This window comes from Macadamia integrifolia, unplaced genomic scaffold (assembly GCF_013358625.1).
Source record: "Macadamia integrifolia cultivar HAES 741 unplaced genomic scaffold, SCU_Mint_v3 scaffold2232, whole genome shotgun sequence".
Classification (NCBI taxonomy): Eukaryota; Viridiplantae; Streptophyta; class Magnoliopsida; order Proteales; family Proteaceae; genus Macadamia; species Macadamia integrifolia.
In genome coordinates this window covers 24,337-45,011 of record NW_024868582.1, presented here as the reverse complement: position 1 = coordinate 45,011, position 20,675 = coordinate 24,337, and the positions used below count along the sequence as shown (strand labels likewise).

The window sequence follows — 20,675 nt, the reverse complement described above, 5'->3', positions numbered from 1 at the left end:
AGCATGATATGGATTGTGCTTATGAATATTATAGTCCATTGTGACTGAGGTTGTGTTATTCATCATTGTCTTAATGTATTTTTAGATGTTTGTCTATGGATATTTATATTGTATGTCTTGAGTACTAACAATTGAGCTAATTATGTTATTGTAATATAACTAACACTTAGATTCTCCCCAATAATTGACAGTGGTATCTGTTTATTATTATTTTAATTGAAATTGAATTTAGTGTTGGTTCTATTTGATAGTTATTACGGTTAAGGTACTGCTATTAGAGATCCTGGTAGAGCTATAGGATGAGTGAGAGTCATATTTACACCGCAAGTATCCTAGTGGAAGCAGGGTGTGATCGCTTGGTATTAGAGCCTTAACTCACAATCCGACTAAACCTTAGGTGATTGGGGATCAAGATTAGAGCTTAAAAATCTTAATAACCAACAATTAATAGTGCACAATTAAAAGACTAGTGCAGAATCAAGAGACTAGTATATATTTAAAAGCTGAATTTATTATAATTACTTGAGAGCATAAACTTTTGCATCGATTTATAGAAGGAAAAATAACATACATAAATGACACCTAAAAAAGAAAATATTTCTATAACTGAAAATCTAAACAAAGAAAGTAGAGTGCTAAAACAAAGCCTAAACGTCTAAACTATAAACAAAAGTCTGTTATACAAGAAAACAAGGAAAATCCTAGAGAGCATCTCAGTGCTATTACTCTCGAGATGGTGCTAGCTATGTGGAAGGCATCCCAAAGAATGTGGTCATCTCCCTCATCTGTCTCTTAAGAGACCTGACTCATCCATCAAGTGTATCGTACCTCACATCTATGCTCTCAAGTCGACTGTCCATCCTCCAAAATAGGGTAGTCATGGTGTTCAGATGACCCACTGTAAAATTCCACCCAAATTCCTATGGCTTAAGATGAGGAAGCTCCAAATTGACCCATTGGTGGTGGTGGTGGTGGGATATCACTATCCGAGCATATTTTGGGGGTTTCCTCCCATATCCACAGGCTCCTGATGCTGTTGTACCTCACTATCTTCCTCATCGCCTGAAGCATCCTCTAGGTTCACATTCATCTTCTTGAGGGAGGAAGCATCAAATTTAGCTCGCACTTTGCACTACAAATTTTTCTCTTCAAAGCTCACTCTAATGTAGTCAAACACTATAGTCAACAAATTTCTATAGTATAGGTTCCTTACCCAACTGTCTTCTACCTTGAACACCATATTCTACATCAACGTATGCTAAGTTAAACATACAGGGGCAACAAAACATATAGTGCGAGATCGAGGGGGTTTCATAGATTATAGTAGAATTTCTGCTGGATCCCAAAAGGTGTTCATAGGGAACAACATTAGTGAGGCAGTTCGAGGAGTTGGTACTTATCAGCTCAATATGTGTATTGGATGAATCTTGCTTCTTCACAATATGCTTTATGCACCCGATATTCAGCATAATTTATTTTCAGTTTCTGCATTGTTACCTTTAGAACATTCTTTCCATATTGACAGGCACTTTAGAGTTTTATTTGAGTGGTACTACTAATGAACATGGATCCTTAATTGATGGATTTTTTAAATTATATTTAATTGATTCTGCTTCATCTATTTCTTATGTAGTTACTACATGTGATAATTTTGAATCTATTACATGGCATGCTAGATTGGGACACATAGGGCAAGACAAGATGGCTAGATTAGCTAGAGAAGGCCTTTTAGGCTCACTTGCTAAAGTTAACCTCCCTGTGTGCGATCTGTCTAGTAGGTAAGGCTCATCATAAGTCTTTTGGAATGGCAATCTGAGCTACCCAGCCTCTAGAACTTGTGAACTCAGATATTTGCAGACTCATGAATGTAACAGCATGTCATGGCACCTCTTATATTCTCACATTCATTGATGATTATTCGCGATACAGTTATGTGTATCTGGTCGCTCACTAAGCATTAGATTGCTTCAAATGCTTCGTGGCAAAGGTTGAGAATCAGTCAACAAAGAGCTTAAAAACTCTACGTACTGATCGAGGACGCAAGTATCTATCTGACTAGTTTAAAGAACTGTGTGAGGAGAAGAGGATTCGTAGGTAGTTGACCATTTCTCATACTCCGCAGCAAAATGGCATAGCAGAGAGGAGGAATAGGACATTCTTGGATATGGGTAGGTCAATGATGGGGCAAGCCAACCTCCCAATATCTTTCTGGGGGAATGCTCTTTTGACTGTTGCCTACATCCTTAACCAAGTGCCTTCACAGTCAGTTTTTTTGACTCCCTATAAGTTTTGGAAGGGCGCAAAACCAAATTTATGGCATATACAACCATGGAGATCAGGTTATATTTATAGCACCTCCCATAAGTTTGGAAAGCTTGGCCATAAAACTAGAAAACACATATTTATAAGATATTCTGATAGCTCGAATGGTTACGTTATATACGGTGAACACCTTGACGAAGGAATGACTGAAATAGAGTCACAGGATGTTGACTTTATTAAGACAGACTTTCCTAGCATTAGTGATGCCAGAAGGGATCATGACCTTTTTGAGATAGAGAATGAGGAAAGCATCTCACCTACTCTTGGCGAGGGTGGGGAATTAACTTATCCTATAACTTTCAGAGAAAGTGAGACTGATCATCAACCTAATGGGAGTGTACCAACCAGTGGGAGTATACCACTAGACGATTATCAAAATTCTCTCACACCTAGGAGCACTCATGGGTATATTCCTCGTCATCTTTGAGATTGAAGGGGAAGCTCTCATTTACATTCCAAAGGATGAGGATGAGCCCCACCTCTTTGTGAAAGGCGCTCTCCTCACCTACTAAGGATAAGTGGCAAGCTTCTATGGAGGATGATCTGAGTTCTATGAGTAAGAACCAGGTGTGGGAGTTGGTTGATCTACACCCTGGGCATAAGATCATTAGAAGCAAATGAGTTTTAAAGGTCAAACAAAAGGCGGATGGTCCAATTGACAAGTATAAAGCATGCCTTATGGTGAAGGGCTATACCCGAAAGGAGGGTGTAGACTATGATGAGACTTTCTCCCTAGTGGTGAGAATTGCCTCAATTTTCCTCATTCTAACCATTGTCGTAAAATTGAATTTGAAACTCTTTTAGATGGATGTTAAAACTATATTTCTTAATGGAGAACTAGATGAGAAGATCTTTCTGGATCAACCCGTGGGTTTTGAGGTCAAAAGACAAGAGCGTAAAATCTGCTGTCTCAAGCATTCTATATATGAACAATCGTCTAGGCAGGTATTTTAGATTTTATCATGCCATTACCTCTATTGGTTATGAAATGATTGAAGAAGATCATTATGTGTATGTGAAATGGTCCAATGGAAGTTTCCTTATTCTATTTTTATATGTTGACGATATTCTATTGGTTGGAAATGATATAGAGATGATTGTCGCCACTAAAGAGTGGTTATCCTCTACTTTTGAGATGAAAGATATGGGTGAAGCCAACTTTGTGTTAGGCATTAAGATCATTAGGAATTGCTCTAGAAATCTTCTTAGTTTGTCTCAAGAGACTTACATAAAGCAGATCCTTAAATGATTCCACATGGACACATTTAAACCCATTGACACTCCCATGGATAGGCCTATGTTTTAAGCCTTGACCAGTACCCTAAGACTGATGAGGAGATCAATCAAATCCAAAGTACCATATGCTACAGCGACAGGCAGTCTGATGTACACAATGTGCACGCATCCAGATATATGCTTCTCAATTGGTATGGTTAGTCGTTACCAGATTAATCCAGAACCACACCATTGGTGGGCAGTGAAAAGAATCTTTTGATACCTTTATGGGACCATTGATCTCACCCTTACCTATAGTGGTTCAGATTTAAGATTGAGAGGATACAATGATGTCGACTGGGCCAGTGACAAAGATGAGCACAAATCTACTTTGGGATATGAATTTGTCTTGAGAGGTAGGACTGTATCTTAGAGTAGCAAGAAGCAAACCAACATCACCCTATCCATGATGGAGTCTGAGTACATCGCGTGCTCGATGATCGTTCAAGAGGCCATTTGACTAAGGAGGTTCCTATAGTGTCTTGGCGTTACTACTCATTCAGGAGATCTGGTGCTTGTACACTGTGATAGTATGGTAGCTTTAGAATTCGCTAAGGACCCTAAATTCCATAGAAAAACTAAGCACATAGACATCAGATATCACTACATTCAAGAAATGGTTGTACAAAGGAAAGTTGTCTTGAAGCATATCTCCACCAGTAGTATAGTGGCTGATCCATTGACTAAGCCTATTGCTCGAAACATTTTTCTTACTCATGTTAGGAATCTAGGACTTAGACATGGATGATTTATATTTTGAGTTTTGACATTTTCTTTGGACATTATTATTATTACTATTTGATTTATATCTAAAACATATAATTCTTTAGGGTGATTTACGTGTGTACACATTTTATTTTGTAAATATGTTACTGGGCTTGAATCGACCCAATCACATGGGTGATTCAGATGAGAAAAAATTCATTTCTACGCTTAAAATAGCAAGTGAGATGAAGATACAGCTTTTAGCTAAGTGGCACCTTAGTTAGAGCTAAGATGTGACCTTTTTTCTATGGTCGAACATGGAGATCCCACATCTCTATATAGCCTACTTACAATCGAATGTGAGAATTCAGGCAAGTGCCATGGGGGTGACTGGGCTGATTGACTTAGGTTAGGCACTTGAAAGTGCAATTGAACCTAGATTCGTATGGTGTTCTTTTTATTTTATGAGTGACATGCCCACTTTAATAGGAGTTGCACCATAGCATACATTTCATATTGTATGTATTTTACAATCATTTGTGAGAGTGACTGAATGGATCCCTTCTTCGTCACTGTGTGAGCCATTTGGATCATACTGAGTTGATCCTATGGATACTCCCTACCTGAGACCATGTCATGAAGAGGATGTTCAATGACACTACTTTGACATTCTCCTTAGGATCATGGATGATGTGGTCTAGCGAGACACGATTGGGAAAGCAGTTGGGAATAATCAGATTGACATGTGTGTTTAGAAAAAACTATTCGAAATTGTACCCTTATTTTATGGCTCATTGCCCGGGCGACTTGTCATATTTTTGTTTCGACGTAGTCATGAGCATATTGCATATTTAGAAGTCAGCACTGCTCATTGTGAGGGATCGAGAGTGTTGAATATGGTATAATTTGATTATTTAGGGTACCTCAGATTATTTGTGGGTGATGTGCTATGTCAGTTAAATGGAAGCTTGATATAGCATTCTTACATTTGTACTTCTCGTTATGTCGCATGCTCCATTTCCTGTATGATGAGACACCTATGGTAAAGAGATTTCTAAAATGGGCAATTGAGTATATCCGCCTTGCATGGGCGAGTGGGAGATATTAATTAATTTGGATTGGACTGGGTCCTGACCCGGTTCCTTCAATGGTCACCCACTTGGGGTAGTCATGTCCCACTAGGATTAGGAACCCTAGCTAGTCAATTTTCTATAAATAAGAGGGTTTTGGTTTAAGAGTTAATCTCAAGTATCTCTCTCCCTATTCTCTTCTGTCTCTCCCAATTGAGAGTGTTTGTAAATATCTCAATTGCAATCCTTAGATTTAGAGGGTGGAATATTGCCTAGTGAGATCTTCGCAATCCTTTGTTCGTCACTCTTCGTGTGGTAGCAATGGTGTTGGTTGGGCTGATGGACTACCAATGGTGTTTGGTTTACAAACTGTGGTGGTTTGGAAAATCTATTACTGACCTTCTTCCCTGGTATCGGAGATACTTTCATGAAGAGCTCTCTCTCTCTCTCTCTCTCTCTCTCTCTCTCTCTCTCTCTCTCTCTCTCTCTCTCTCTCTCTCTCTCTCTCTCTCTCTCTCTCTCTCTAATTATAGATCTAATTTTTGTTTTTGACTATCTGTTTTTGGATTGTTGTCTTTTTTTTTTCAATCTTTAGTGGGATCTTCGGTTAAGTCAAAGGTTGTTAGAGATCTATGGGGTTTTCCCTGGTTTTGAGATTTTAGTTTTTGTGGTTCATAATTTATTATCATAAATACTTTCTGAAAGCTAGATCATAAAAAAAATATAAATCATACCAAAGAGAGCCTATACTAGGGAAGGTATCAACCCCTCAGGGATCCATCAACCTATCAAACTCTAAGCTAAAAGGAACCTGATGTCATAAGAAAAAGAAAAAAACAAAATAAACAAAATAAACAAAATAAAAAAATATATATAAAATTTTGAAATATGTTATATGGTTGGGATAGTTTAATGGCGGAAAGAAAAATTCAGGAGTGGCAGTCCCATGAATTGAGCCACTAGTAGAACATCCTAACACTAGTCATATATTCATATTTCTCCACCCCTTCTCAAGCCCCCACCCCAAAATAAATAAATAAAAGAAAGTATATATTTGGAAAGGGAAAAACTATTATCTCATATATAATAAATAAAAGTTACAGAAAGAAAAGAATAGAATGAAAGCAAGACCAACCCTCAAAAAGCTATCTATAGCAAGGGTACTTACATTCAAAAGCATCTTCAGATACACATCTAACAACTTCGATAGGAAATTCATCAAAAGCAAGAATTACCCTACCAATATTGGCTAACCCAAAATATTAGTAGGTGGATTAGCTTCATGGTAGAGCAAAGTGTGTGAGACAAGAGAGAAGCTTGTGAATGTGCTCTAATAACCACCATACGTTCTAATTAAGGGGCACTCTTGACCTTGTTTATATAGTCGACGAAGCTTTTAGAGTTAGACGAAATAATAATTCTTTGAAACCCCAACCTAATAGCCTCCTTTAATCCAGCTGTTATAGCTTATAGCTCATGGATGATCACTGAAGAAGGAGGAGCCAATCCAGCTATGTCAAAGATGACAACGCCATTAATTACTATTTCGAGCCAAATATCCAAAGCCAGCCTCCACTGATATAAAGACTCATCACCGTTGATTGCCAGGAAATCACTAGGAGGGGGGAACCTAAGAAAACCATTGTAAAGAGGGAAATAATTAATTCCCAAGAGTACAAAAACTGCAAACACGAGAAGTATCCTGAGAAAAAATGTGTACTCCAAGAAATTTTACCCTACCATCATTCTTTATAAGTCTAACAAGAACCAGAAGGTCAATATGGTTAGAAGAGAAAGCTCGCCTATTTCTTTTAAGCCACAGACTTTCTTTTATTTATTTTTTTTAGTTATAAGAACCAATTGTGACGTCCAAAAATCCTCATATCTCCCAGCCTTGGCAATGTATGGCTGATGTCTCTTCCCTTACATTTGTATCGAATCCAACGGTAGATCCTACGAATCATCAACTTAATGTTTCAGTGCCAGATGCATGTTAGCAGTCTTGTGTTAGATAGGATAAAGCGATAAGGTTACAAATCCAAACAAACAACCGCATCCAATGAGGAGGCCTAACCACCACAAAGTGTGATTTGGAGATGGATTCTATTTCTCTTCCTCTCACAGAATCAAAATCTGTTACACAATACCATCAGTATCAAGGCATTTTTCAGTCTAACAAACAATGGCTGCTGCAGCTTCTCCCATGGCTAGCCAGCTCAAGAGCAGCTTCACAGCATCTGTTACAAGGGGACTACTTTCTCCCAAGGGTATCTCTGGACCTCCTTTGAGGGTCCTGCCTTCCAGGAGAAAGACTTGCTTAACCATCAAAGCTGTCAAGGCAGAGAAGGTAAGGATGGTTTTTTTTGTTTTTAGAGAAAAAATTTCATTAACCAAAAAATGTTATTTACATCCGCTACGGTACAAGTTTTCAAAAGACTACATCTTTTCTGTATAGCGAGGTAAGTAATATGCTCAAGTAATATCACGATGCCGTTACTCTGCTTGAAACAAAAGGCAGCAAAAGAAAAGATGCTCATGTCAGATTGCTTGAAACGAAAGGTAGGTGAAAGAAGAAATTTATAAACATAAAAAAATAGAGGTATAGTGCAACAATCCACCGTTACGGTCTTCATTTAAATCGCAGATGCACAGATGAGGAATCGAACCTGGGTTAATTCGCCCTAATCATCTGAGCAACCCATGAATGGATTGTTATGCATCTCTTTCAATATTAGATTTTACACTTGAAACTTAGAATGTGATTGTCATATTGATGGTTAGGAAATTAGTGATTAAGCATCATAGCTGATGTTATTATGCTTCTGCAGCCAACTTACCAAGTGGTTCAACCAATTAATGGCGACCCATTCATCGGAAGCCTAGAAACACCCGTAACATCTAGTCCGTTGATTGCTTGGTACCTCTCCAATCTGCCAGCCTATCGGACCGCTGTCAACCCTCTCCTAAGAGGTGTTGAAGTGGGCTTGGCCCATGGGTTTCTCCTTGTTGGGCCCTTTGTTAAGGCTGGCCCTCTAAGGAACACCGAATATGCAGGAGCAGCTGGGTCTTTTGCAGCAGGAGGCCTCGTTGCAATATTGAGCATTTGCTTGACAATCTATGGAATTTCTTCATTCAATGAAGGAGAGGCCTCAACTGCTCCCTCACTAACATTGACAGGGAGGAAGAAGGAGCCTGATCAGCTACAAACTGCAGATGGGTGGGCCAAGTTCACTGGAGGGTTCTTCTTTGGTGGGATTTCTGGTGTCATCTGGGCTTACTTCCTCCTATATGTTCTAAACCTTCCTTACTTTGTTAAGTAGATATATTTGGTTTTGTCTATATTTTGATGCCACTCAAGACTCTTTGTTGTATGTATTTATTTGGAAAGGAGTATAGATATGGAGAACTGTATATTTCAAGACTGCATAGTTAGAAGAAAATTAAAAATCCTTGACTTCAATTTTACTTCACCATGTAGATAAGAGCAAGGTAATGATGATGACTAAAATTGTCTAAGCACAAACAAAAAGGTGTAAGATCTACTAATTAAATGATTGCTGATACTGGATCTACTGTCCATGGAATGGAGATCCAGCAGTTCAAACGGTTGACATATTCGGGAATCTTTGGATCTAAGCTTATTTCAACTTCCCAAAGCATGAAGCATTTACTACGCTCTTCCTCGTCTTTAGGTGCCTAGTATGCACTGTAAGCCTTTCATTTGAATATCGCTGCCAGCATCAAGGCTATGCCATCCCAAGGTGCTGCCAAAATGTAGGGGTGTCAACAGATCGGTCGGCTTAGTTTTGTGTCCTGATTGAATCTGTTTTAGTGTGAGAATGCTGAAATCGAAACTGAACAAATAAGGAAATTCTGGTTTCAGTTTGGTTTCCTTGTAGTTTGGTTTCGATTTGTCTTCGATTTGTTATATCGATTTGTAATCGGGTTGATTTCTACTAATGACAGCCTCCCATAGACCTTACTGAATCAAATTCTCAACTTTTCCACATTGTTTTCCTTTGAAATTTGCCACACCACTTCCCCAATCAATCCAATGGCATCAACGTACCAGTATCAAGTATTGTATCCCAGGTTGACCTCTACTATCTCCACTGGATCTACAGTCTGATCGTTCAACTTCGGAATGGATTTTTCTCAGCTAACATCAAATGTACAAGATGACGAATTATCTTGTGCAAAATTCTTCTGACGATAGAGATCAAGATGCAACTGAATTGAAGATTATGCATGTTCAATGTCATTGCGGACTCCGTTTTACTCGAAGAATATCAAAATCTGTTTGCATTACAGCCATCTTAACAGGAATCAATAAGGCACAGGAACAGAGAAAAGGTTTTTTCACTCACTAGTAAGAAGCCATTCTAATATCTGGGAAGGGAGGGGGAAGGAGAAAGGAAAACAGACCTCGAAGCAGATACATTGATAATGGCGTCTCACTAATAGGTTGGTTGCTGAGAAACCTTAAATCACAAACATCTTCAAAATTGCCTAAAGGAGGTAACGTAGACTCAGCCTAAATCTTGGAATAATTGCCAAGAAAGGCTCAATATGTCTCCTGATTCACAGCAAAATTAATGCATAAAATACAGAAATGGACTTGATCCAGACTAGGTCAATTCTCATGTAAAGCCTTCATTAGGTATAATCTGCTGAAGCTCTGCCCAGCAACCCTGCAAAGTAGAATGACCCAAATTACATTCCATCAATGCAAAAATGGAAAAAGTAGTCCAATACGTAAAATTTATTATAATAAGGGGAAATAATCCTATAGTATATCATGTGACTCCCAGAATACTCAAACCAGCACAAACAGAGAGACACAACATGCCTGCGTCATCATGAATGCAAGTGGCATGATCAAAGGAATGTAACCAACCAGAATTTATAACCCACATTTAAGTCACCCTTCCAGAATCAAAACAATGAATCCATGAATATAAATAGCTGTGCTAAAATACAAACTGGTGATCGAGAGGATGCTGTACGGCTGCACATCCATCTTAAACATGAAACATGACATCAGATATCCAAGACCAGCTAGAGCCCTTTTCCCCAACCCAAAATAAAAAGCTGGCCAGCTTCAGCTTATTTTGAAGGCTTGACTACTTTTAATGCTTGGAAATAAGGCAGAGACAACATGATATCATGGAACACAACATTTCTTAAGTATCAGTCTTACCCATTGATTTGGTTGCAGTAGTTTGCAACTTGATTTGTTATCAGGAAACTATCCAATCGTGATGGCTCGGGAACTGGCTTAAAGATGGCATTTGAAGGATCCTCCTCAGGCAATGGTTCCTCTCCTGCAGCTTTCCGTGCCATGTTCTCAGCCCTGTACAAAAGAAAGCCCAAAAAAATGGCATTACAGAAAACTGCGAACTGCACAGTTATTTAACCATATGGCCTCTACATGCTTTACTTATCAAGCATAAGGATAACACAAGGCAGAAATCCCAAATAGTTTTTCATCGGTTCCAATTCATAAAATGGAGGATCAGGGAGATGAAAAGAGTAATGAGTTCTTAGTCAGATGAACTACTTCCAACTATAATACCATATGCATATTCCAAGATGATGGCAACAATGGAACAAGAATGAACCAATATATAACCTAAGAAATGTACATATGAGAATATCAGAATATTATTCCCAGGTTTCATATTTCAACCTATTCCATCTTTTTATTTCATATTTCCCTTGGGTACATAAGAAGCAATACTTCAAAATCTTGTACACCTTATTTTATTTACCATACTTTGAACAGAGCACTTCAAATGATGCTAGAATCAACTGAAACATGAAGCTCCCAACAAAAACTAAAGGCCCTAAGTAAATTTAAATACCAGTGACGGTTCCCAGCTTCCAAGAAAAATTATTCTAAATTTTCACCTTTCAATAAATAAAGAGGATCCTTATTCCATTAAGATCCCACCACCCGGAAACAAAAAATAAAATGGCTGCATCATTCATAAAAGCAAGAGTCCCCACTTTTAACACACTACTTACTTTCTAGTCACAATTTTTAGTACACAATTAGAGGTCAAACCAGTGCCAAAGTGCTTGACACTTTGCAACCTGTTTTCATTACTCAGCAGGGAGGCCCATAGTTGTCACGGCGTCAAATCGATCCAATGTGGTGGAGGGGTGGCTAATCGATTTGGCGATGAACCGCCCATTATGGCATTGCCATGGCGGTCAAATCGCCCATGTGTCATTTTTTATTTTCCCTATTTTCAAAAGTTATTTAGTATGCTACTTTTTTATTTCCGCTATTTTCTAAAGTTATTTAGCATGCTACAAGCCTACAATATATACCCTATAACATATAAAACCAATATTAAGCAACATCAAATCATCAAAAATCAACATAGCCCTATCAAAATCACCCCGTATTTTACAAAAAATCGACCGCTTAGTGAATCAGGCATAACCTGACGTCCATGGTGGTGCCATAGCGACGCCTATCAGCCAATGGCAACCGCCATTTGTGAGTCACATAAATCATAGCACTGCATGAACTTCTTTTTCCGTCAGGAAGCCAAATCGCCGCCTTGGCGACACCATGACAACTATGGGGAGGCCAGTAGCAAGATTCATACCTCTCAGATAGGAATCCTTCAGCTAGATGAGGAATATAAAATTTTAACTAATGATCTATCAAATATCACAATAGAAAAGTCACGATTGATTACTTATGCGCCAATTACTCACCTCCTCTTTTGAAGCCATGCCTGCTGCTGAGCTTGCTGACGTGAGAGGTTTCGATAGTAGAATTGAAACTGCGGGGATAAAAAAAAATTATAGCATATTACCAACCAACCATAAGTTCAAACCACAACCCCACCCACTCCACTCCCCGGGGTTGAATAAACATAAAAATAATAAGAACGAGTAAACAGAGTACTAACCTTCTGCTGTTCCATTGACAAATCGTCCATGCACTCAATCAAAAATTCAAGATTCCTCTCCATAAATGGAGTAGTTGATAATTGTAGACGATCATAGTCACACTGCATCAGGAATCAGATGGCATAACGTTAGATGGAAAAGAACAAGAAGTGTAGTAAAAAAACAAAGAAAGATGAAGTCTCGCAAAGCTCCCAAAAAATTAGATAATTCATAAAACCTGGGAAACCGGTGAATCAGCTTCCAGCTCTGTCATAAAGGCACTAATAAGTGCAGAATTCGAAACTTTTATCTGTAGAAGAGTACAAGAAGCATGAATATACAAGGATTTAAGAATGAAAAGTGCTTTATTAACAATTAACTTGGGGCAAAACATGTATATCCTTTGAATGTTTGCAACTTCCAACAACATCAGAGAAATGCTATGGATCAAGAAAATGATGGGTAAGGATAAATTCCTATATCCCATCATAATTTCATGTACTTCAAGAAAGTACGTGGCATGCTGCTATGCTTAATCAGACCGGGCTGTCAAACAGGTTTGATGACAAATAGCCCTTTGGCACTCGCATTTTATTAGACAATAGCAGATTCCAATTGAGACGTGTATTATCCTTTGGGACTCGCATTTCATTTTCTAAGACCAACTAAAATTTTGTTTTATCCATGGTTTAAGATCTCAGCGAGATCTCGCCGCTATCTCATTTTTTCAAAAGGCGAGACGAGATGCATGGCGAGGTATAAATTGTACAAAAACTCGAACGAGATCTCGCCCAATCTCACCGCTCTATCTACTTTTTTGAAGAAAAAACATTGAGGAGCAAGGATTCTAGTGCTTTTGCTTGAGGGTCTCCATTCCTACACTCATTCAAGCTTAAAGAATAGAGAATATTACCTCCTCATCCACATTTGGAGTTACTTTTCTTCTCAAGAACCATTTTTCTTTTCTCAAACCCATTTTTTCATGAAAACATCATCAACACCTGTTGGTTTACATTGGTTTTTTTTTTATATGTACACTGATCTATGCATTCATGGAGGGAAATATATTTTTCTTCTTTTAATTTTTTTTCCTGTTTAAATAAAGGATGCATATAGCACTGACATTATGCTGTTATGTGGCTTATCTTATGCCATTTTAAATTTTCAATATATGTGAATGTGATTCATCAGTCATCAATGTTAATTGTTAAGAAATTAAGTAATTATAATTATCTATAATGTCTTTTAAATTCTTATGATTATGTTGTATCATGTGTTGATTGTGGAATGTGGATTGTGGAACAGAACACACTAGCCTAGATCTGAAGAGTGGGAGACTACTTATATAAGGTACAAAGTCAAAGTATCATTTTAAGTTTGATTTTTAAAAAACTGATGTTTCCATTGTGTTTAGAAGGTCTAAATGGGTAAATACCAAGTTTCAGGGGCAACAAAGACCATATGGCCACCGAGACCAACCACCGAGTTGACTGGGGAAAAAATACATGATCTCTCTTTTTTGGATCAGCGAGATGGGGGGGCAAGAGCGAGATCTTCAACCTTGGTTTTATCTATGTTGAATCCAGGATTCGGATAAGCAACCACTATGAATGATAGGCTATCCATCCAAGAGTCTGTATACAAATAAGAACTCTAGCTCTTTTATGCATGAAAACCAAAACATGACAGGACCATGAACAAAATTCATTAGCTAAAAACTCATAAGCAAACTATAATCATAAATAGTGCAAAGAAGCAATAAAGAAGCATCAGGAACATACAGGTATCTCCTCGAAGATATCCACCCAAGTCAAATTTTTGTCCCTCAACCTATTTGGACAAAGGTTAATATCATGAGATTCAAACCGACAGTTATCTTCCATAGATTAACACCATTAAGAACTAGAACATACTTTTCTCCAGAAAAATTGTTATTGCGGTGAAGGTCCATGAAAGAATCAGAAAGCTTCAAGGCCTTGAGAGCTAAAACCCCTTGGTTGGAGCGTGAAGGATCATATATAATGCACACACACCTCCTGATATTCTCCTGCAACAACATATCAAAGAGAAGTCAGTTGCTATTTAGTAAACAATAACAAGACCTGCACCAGAACGTTACCAAGTATCATGGTAAGAAGACCATATGAGCATTACAGCAGAAAAGATGAGTAAGGTACAGAAGAAGGTACCAATCAAAGAAAAGGCCATCACTCAGTAGCAAGAAAATGTGGGAGATGCCAACACAACTATTGTGGCAATTGGTTAACCCAGATAACACGATTCATGATTCAATCCATAATACAAGATCATTTATCCAGGATTTAAAAAATCGTTGATCTGGGAAATTTTCAATAGTTATTTAAAGATCATTGATCTAGGATCGGCTTAGTCTCTGCCAATCTCAATCCATGTTAGCCCAGACTGGCCGAACCGAACCTGGTCCTGACTGATCCACTGAGGAAAAAGAATGGAGGAAGAAATATCGCACAAACCTTTATCAGAGCGTGATTTTAAACATTGGGGTCAGTATCTCCATTTTCAAGTGAGAAAAGAACTAAGATCACAGAAACTTCCAATTTCTTGAGATATTGCAACCCTGATTAGCAAAGGATCAAAGACTGGACAATCCAAGTAGCAAGTTTAAATCAGTCTCTGACAATATTGATATGGTTTGGGCAGATTTGCCAACCAATCCAGATTCGTGAAAGCTTAATTTCAAGACATTCAACGAGCTTGCTTTTGGAATAATTAGGCAATGTGATCACAAGTGGAATAAGAAGGGTAAATGCAAGATGATGAAACTCAATATTACAAGATAGAAAGTTGAAACTAGACTCGTTCAAAAACCCAATCTCGCGTGAACCAGGGGATTTTCAGGGAGAAAGAAGTGCGGCTTTTGAATGCAGGAGTGGAAAAGTAACGTAAAAAGCAGCAGCTTGCCAACTGTCTCTTGCTAGAGGATTTGATGAATTCTTAGAGTAGGAAAATTAGGTACCAAAGCAACTCTAAAATGCTAAAGTTTGAGAATCCATGAAACAAAAAGGTGCCTGGATAGCAGTTAGGGTTATTGATAAAAACTATATATATCTAAGTTTAAAACTTGATTAGTGTCAGCATGCATCCAATGAACTGCCACAAAGATCATACTGCAGGGGACAACTAAGGTCTAATTCAATTAGTTGACCTCAAGAACCACAACCTTGGAGTTCCAGAGTTCAATCCTGGTAATCCCCTTCCCTTTTCTTGTTTCCCCTCTCCCAAATTTATAACAAAGAAAAACCCAATAAAAAAGTGCAAGAAGAGAATGAAAAGAGGCAATACACAGAACAATGAATATTTTCTAGCCCTTAATTTCAGTATCCAAAATGCATTGCATTCACTGAAATAAGTAAACAAACAAAGCACTTGGTTTAAAGATCTATCAAATCTACATCTTGAAGCAGGAAACCATCATGATTGAGGAGTTTGGATTCAAGTTAAAACTTTTTAAGATGTGTGAACCAAACCAAGTTCCTTCTTACTTTAGTACAACTTCTAATTATTCTACGAATTTAATCACATTATTTCAAGACCTTCTACCAAGTATTAGACACTCAAACATAATGGTCATGGTGCCAAGGCCAGCCACGGTAGTGGCCAATTGCAATGATGCCTAAGAAACACCTTCATAGCCCAAGGTGCCAACGACAAGCACTATATGTTACATTCAAATTCCCAGGTCATATTTTCTAGGTATTTTTTATCTTATAAGTGTATATAAATGTATAATGAACGATTACAAATGTAAAAATATAGAACATTAGGGGGGTAACAAGAGATTATAGAAACATACATGGGTAGAACAAGAAATGATTGACATTCATTATATGTGCAGGGCAAGATCATTAGGTTTTGAGTCTGGGTGCCTTGGGAAATAAGACAACCAGTAACAGTCGCCTTGGACCACAAGGAGCACCTTGTCGTGAAGCCTTGAACAACTATGCTATCAAAGTAGGAAAGGTGATGGATAAAAACTGTTTAAAATCCAATAAATTTTCCATACTTCCCAGTTTTCTTCTTGCGATAGCTTAGTGTAGTTTTCTGGCACTTTTTCTTAAGTGTCTCATCTTGTTTTTGTCACCCTCCAAACACAAACTTCTCTAAATGAGTTAATTTAATCCCTTGATGCTAATGCTTCATTTCTCAAGTGACCCCCAGCTGATCCTTTTCACTTTTTCATCTTTTGGGAAAAATTTATATAGAAATTGAAATGCACTTCCTTTCATACAAAACCACTCTTTCTTTTTTTTTTTGCCTTCTTTTTTTTTTTTTTTGGCGGCGGGGGGGGGGGTGTGTTGGTAATAAAAACCAGTCTTTCTTTGAAGCCATCATATCTATGTAGTGAAAGCATCAGACCATACATGTCCTCTATGCTTTTGGTCCTTGCCAAGGGTTTAATGTTTAGCAATTAACCTTTTTATCCACAATCACGGTGGCTTTTCATTGTGTCATCTGTTTATTCAGGCTTGTTTGGAAATTCTCATATAATGGAACCTCAACCCAAATAAACAACGTGATTCAGGAGCAAGAATGGAAATCATATACAATGTGCAATAAGGTCAACAATCTAAACCAAAGAATGTGTCACAACAATAGAAACATCAATGTCACCTGGTAATTCATAAAGGTCTCAATCAGCTCCACAGTCTGAAAAGACCCTAACAAGGTTGATTGATACCTGACAAACATTTAAGAGGGAACATGATCACCCAAAAGTGAAATTAAACCATCACAATTAAAACATCACACAAACAGAAACAAAATAAAAAGAAGGGGGGGGGGTTGAAGAGATAATTCTTCTCATAAAACTTCTTAAAAAATTAGAAACCCAATAAAAATTCTAAACTATATGCGTGTATGATTGAGCTCAGATGATGAATATACCATCCAACAGTGTTATTGTCAACATTAACCTCTCTCAAGCATCTCATCATTTCAAGTTGGTAATTAGCACCATCAGCTTCGATTTCCTCATCTTCCTCTCGTATCTGACGTTGTTTATGTGCCAAGTGAGTAAGAAAGATAAAATGTTGAAGGTGAAAGGAGAATACTGCAGTTTTACCATTTGCAACAATTGCAACAATTGAAAAAATTTCTACAAAATACTTGCCAAAAAGAACATAAAAAGAAAGGACAGTGTTTCACCTACCGGAAATGGGAAACAGTTAGTAACTTCAAGAACACTACCCACGTCTAAACCAAGAAGCTGGCCTGTCACCAGAGCTGGTGAAAACTCCTTGCAGTGCTTAATTATCTTTAGTATAGCCTGTTTATAACGTATTTCAGAACAATAATGTTAAGACTTTAGATTAGGGCCATAAAAACTCATGGTTCTATAGCATGAGAAACTACTAGGCTCATATACATCAGTTGTGACAAGAAAATTGAATCTTCTGGATCTAATCGCAATACTTAAAGCACATCCAAGGGAACTTGTCTTTGTTTTTATTTTTCTTTCTAGTAAAGGATAACCATACAAAAGCTACATCTAATGAAAAACTTCAAAACATACAATATCAGTCAACTTTGCTTGCTCAATGAGTTCACAAGTTCTTTAGCATTCGGGAATGAATCAAGTACCACAGAAGGAGATATCCAATTTCGTCACCAAGTCAGGAGTATGATGCAAAACATTCACTAATTCCACAGCCCTACAGCAGCACTGGAAAGTTAAAAGGCAACCAAAATAGGAATAACATTCTTCATCAAACTAGCCACCTATCAATGAAACACAGATCCTAAAGAATTGCAAAACCCTGCCCTCAGCTTATTTGAATCAACAATGGGCCCAGACAAGGCCTTTAAAATATTTTGAGGTTGTTTATAATGACAAACCTCGTAAAACATTTTGATGCTGCACTGCACTTGAAAAAGAAAAAGATTGGCAGAAGTACTACCCACTGTTTCCACGAGATGTTTAGAAATCACCAATAGATAAGCAGAAGTACCAATGGTATACCCAAAACCTAAAATTCTAATATGATGCCATTACCAAAATCAACTTATTAATAGAAACACACGAGGCCCAATGACACCCCCTGGACTTTCTCCCCTTCCCCATCACCGGAAGTGCAGTAATCCATCCCCCAACCCTATCACCAAATATATATATATATATATATATTCATTCTCCACTGGATTCCCCTTTGATTCCCCAAAGGTCGAAAATTTTGGCAGCAATTTGACCTCTAAGATATCATCAAAGGTACAAGTACATTCTCATCCCCAGAAATCTCGTAACCCCCGACTCTCTCTCCTCAATGTCCGACTTTCTCGCCCCCATCCCTATCTATCTAGATCCCATCCCCTTACTCTCTCACCCCCATCAATTACCCCCACTACCAAAGGGGTAAAAAGGTGAACCAAATGTTCAACGGTTAAGAATTGTGGGGGATCAATCCCCTTACCCATCCCTGCACAACAAAAGCTATGTATTTACTTAGGAGAGTCATGGAGAGATTTAGATATTGCAAGAAGAATCTTCATATGGTCTTTATTGAATTAGAAAAAGTTTATGACATAGTCACTAGAGAGCTACTATAACAAGTACTAGAGAAGAGGAGTGATTCAAGTAAATATGATGACATAATAAAAGATATGTATGATGGTGCGGTGACTAGTGTAAATATTGTGGGGGATCAATGAATTCCCAATTACAATTGGGATATATCAAGGATCACCTTGAAGCCCTTATTTGTTTGCACTTATTATTGATGATTTAACCAGAGAAATTTAAGATGGGGCTCCTTGGTGTATGATTTTTGCAGATGATATTGATTTAGTAGATGAGACAAAAGCAGAGATTAATACCAAGGTGGAACGATGGAAATCATCCTTGGAATCAAAAGGTCTGAAGATAACTAGAACTAAGACCAAATATCTAGTGCATAACTTTAGCTACACTATGACAGATAATGAGTGGTGAATATTGGTGAGAGGGAGATACCTCAGAGCGAATATTTAAGATAATCTGGAATCAATCATAAATAACGGTGACATAGAGGATGGCATTGCCCAGAGGATTAAAATAGGGCGGATGAAATGGAGAGGAGCATCCTGGGTGTTGTGTGATCGACGTATTCCTTTAAGCTTAAAGGAAATTTTAATAGGATTGTCATTCGTCCAACTATAATGAATGGTGCAGAATGTTGGGCATTAAGAAGTGTTGTATAAATAAACTATGTGTAGAGTAGATGAGGATGTTGAGATGGATATGAGAGATAACTAGGAAGGATAAAGTAAAGAATGACCATATTAGAGCTAGGTTGGAAGTAGCTCCGAAGCTTAGAGAGAGTCATCTGAGGTGGCATGGCCATTTCCAACGGAGATCTTCGGATATCCCAATATGGAGGAGTGACTTGATTCAAATTGAGGGAACCAAAAGAGCTAAGGGAAGGCCTAAATAAACCATAGGAGAAGTGGCGAGGAAAGGCGTGCTTAGCTTAAGCCTCACATCTTGTATGACTTTGAATAGAGCTGACTGGAGAGCAAGGATCCATGTGGCCCAGCCTCATTTAGTTGGGATAAGGTTATGTTGTTGTTGTTGCACGCAAGACCCAATGACAGCTCTATGTACGCCCAACATTAGAATGGTTCACTTCATTTATAGAGCAGCATCTCCCCTCTCTCTTTTTTCCTTTGTTTTTGGATAATTCCAGCATCAATGTCTCTTATGTAGACGGTAGAAGGGATGCAAAGAGGTGGACCATCACCACGTACTTAGCCTTTTGTGAGCTATTGGCTCTTGCAAGGGAAGGTAGTAAACCTATTTAACAATATTAATCAAGCAGCAATGGAAATATTTATAAATATTTCTTACTTTTACTATCTGCCAAAGTTTATGGATAACATGAATTTAAAGATATTCAACTACAAATTGTCTCTAATACTATAATTACTCAGAAAGATTTTCGTCTTTCATATATTTGGCTTCTATATTCGCTAAATTTGGGAGCATTCAATTCTCTGAACTCAAACTTAGCTGGAACCATGTTGCTCTGGATAAGAAGACTCCTTGGAACCATGTTGTTCTTGGACAATGAGTATCCTTAGTTGACGAGTAACAGCCACATTGAGGTGTACTGGCTCTGCCACAACCTACTCTACTAGGGACAATAGTCGGAAAATTATCAATTAACATGCATATAACAACCCACAATATTTCATAAACTCAATTAACAGTTTCTTCAGTCTCAACTATTGGCCACCCGGGGAAGCAAAACAATTAGACACAGAACAGCTTCCTGAACAACCTACAATATCAAACTGTTGCAAATATGTCCTAAGATGGTTAGGAAAAAGCAAAGATCTAAATTTGGCTCACAACACAAAGATGAACCGCCCCCCCACTTCCCC

General features: G+C 38.0%; 2 protein-coding genes across 2 annotated transcripts in view; one reads left to right on the top strand and one right to left on the bottom strand.

Annotated features, from left to right (window-relative positions):
- Window positions 1-7,439: 7,439 nt before the first annotated feature.
- On the top strand, window positions 7,440-8,832 carry LOC122066093 (photosystem I reaction center subunit XI, chloroplastic-like). The gene is made up of 2 exons (XM_042629919.1): window positions 7,440-7,719; window positions 8,201-8,832. The coding sequence occupies exons 1-2, from the start codon at window positions 7,555-7,557 to the stop codon at window positions 8,690-8,692; spliced, it is 657 nt and encodes a 218-aa protein (XP_042485853.1). The 5' UTR covers window positions 7,440-7,554; the 3' UTR covers window positions 8,693-8,832.
- A 789-nt stretch (window positions 8,833-9,621) lies between these two features.
- The window catches only part of LOC122066092 (eukaryotic translation initiation factor 3 subunit H), an 11,606-nt gene continuing 552 nt past the window's right edge, over window positions 9,622-20,675 (bottom strand). The window contains exons 3-12 of the mRNA XM_042629918.1: window positions 17,470-17,586; window positions 17,205-17,308; window positions 16,932-16,998; window positions 14,195-14,328; window positions 14,063-14,111; window positions 12,520-12,591; window positions 12,302-12,403; window positions 12,105-12,172; window positions 10,573-10,725; window positions 9,622-10,063 (exon numbers count right to left, since the gene is read on the bottom strand). Coding sequence (XP_042485852.1) covers window positions 10,006-10,063; window positions 10,573-10,725; window positions 12,105-12,172; window positions 12,302-12,403; window positions 12,520-12,591; window positions 14,063-14,111; window positions 14,195-14,328; window positions 16,932-16,998; window positions 17,205-17,308; window positions 17,470-17,586 — 924 coding nt within the window. The 3' untranslated portion in view covers window positions 9,622-10,005. The remainder of the gene's footprint in view (window positions 10,064-10,572; window positions 10,726-12,104; window positions 12,173-12,301; window positions 12,404-12,519; window positions 12,592-14,062; window positions 14,112-14,194; window positions 14,329-16,931; window positions 16,999-17,204; window positions 17,309-17,469; window positions 17,587-20,675) is intronic.

Bases quoted from the DNA above. Each gene is read 5' to 3' on its own strand.
- LOC122066093 (XM_042629919.1), top strand. From the start codon at position 7,555: ATGGCTGCTGCAGCTTCTCCCATGGCTAGCCAGCTCAAGAGCAGCTTC. The intron at 7,720-8,200 runs GTAAGGATGGTT...ATGCTTCTGCAG, and splicing joins AAGCTGTCAAGGCAGAGAAG to CCAACTTACCAAGTGGTTCA.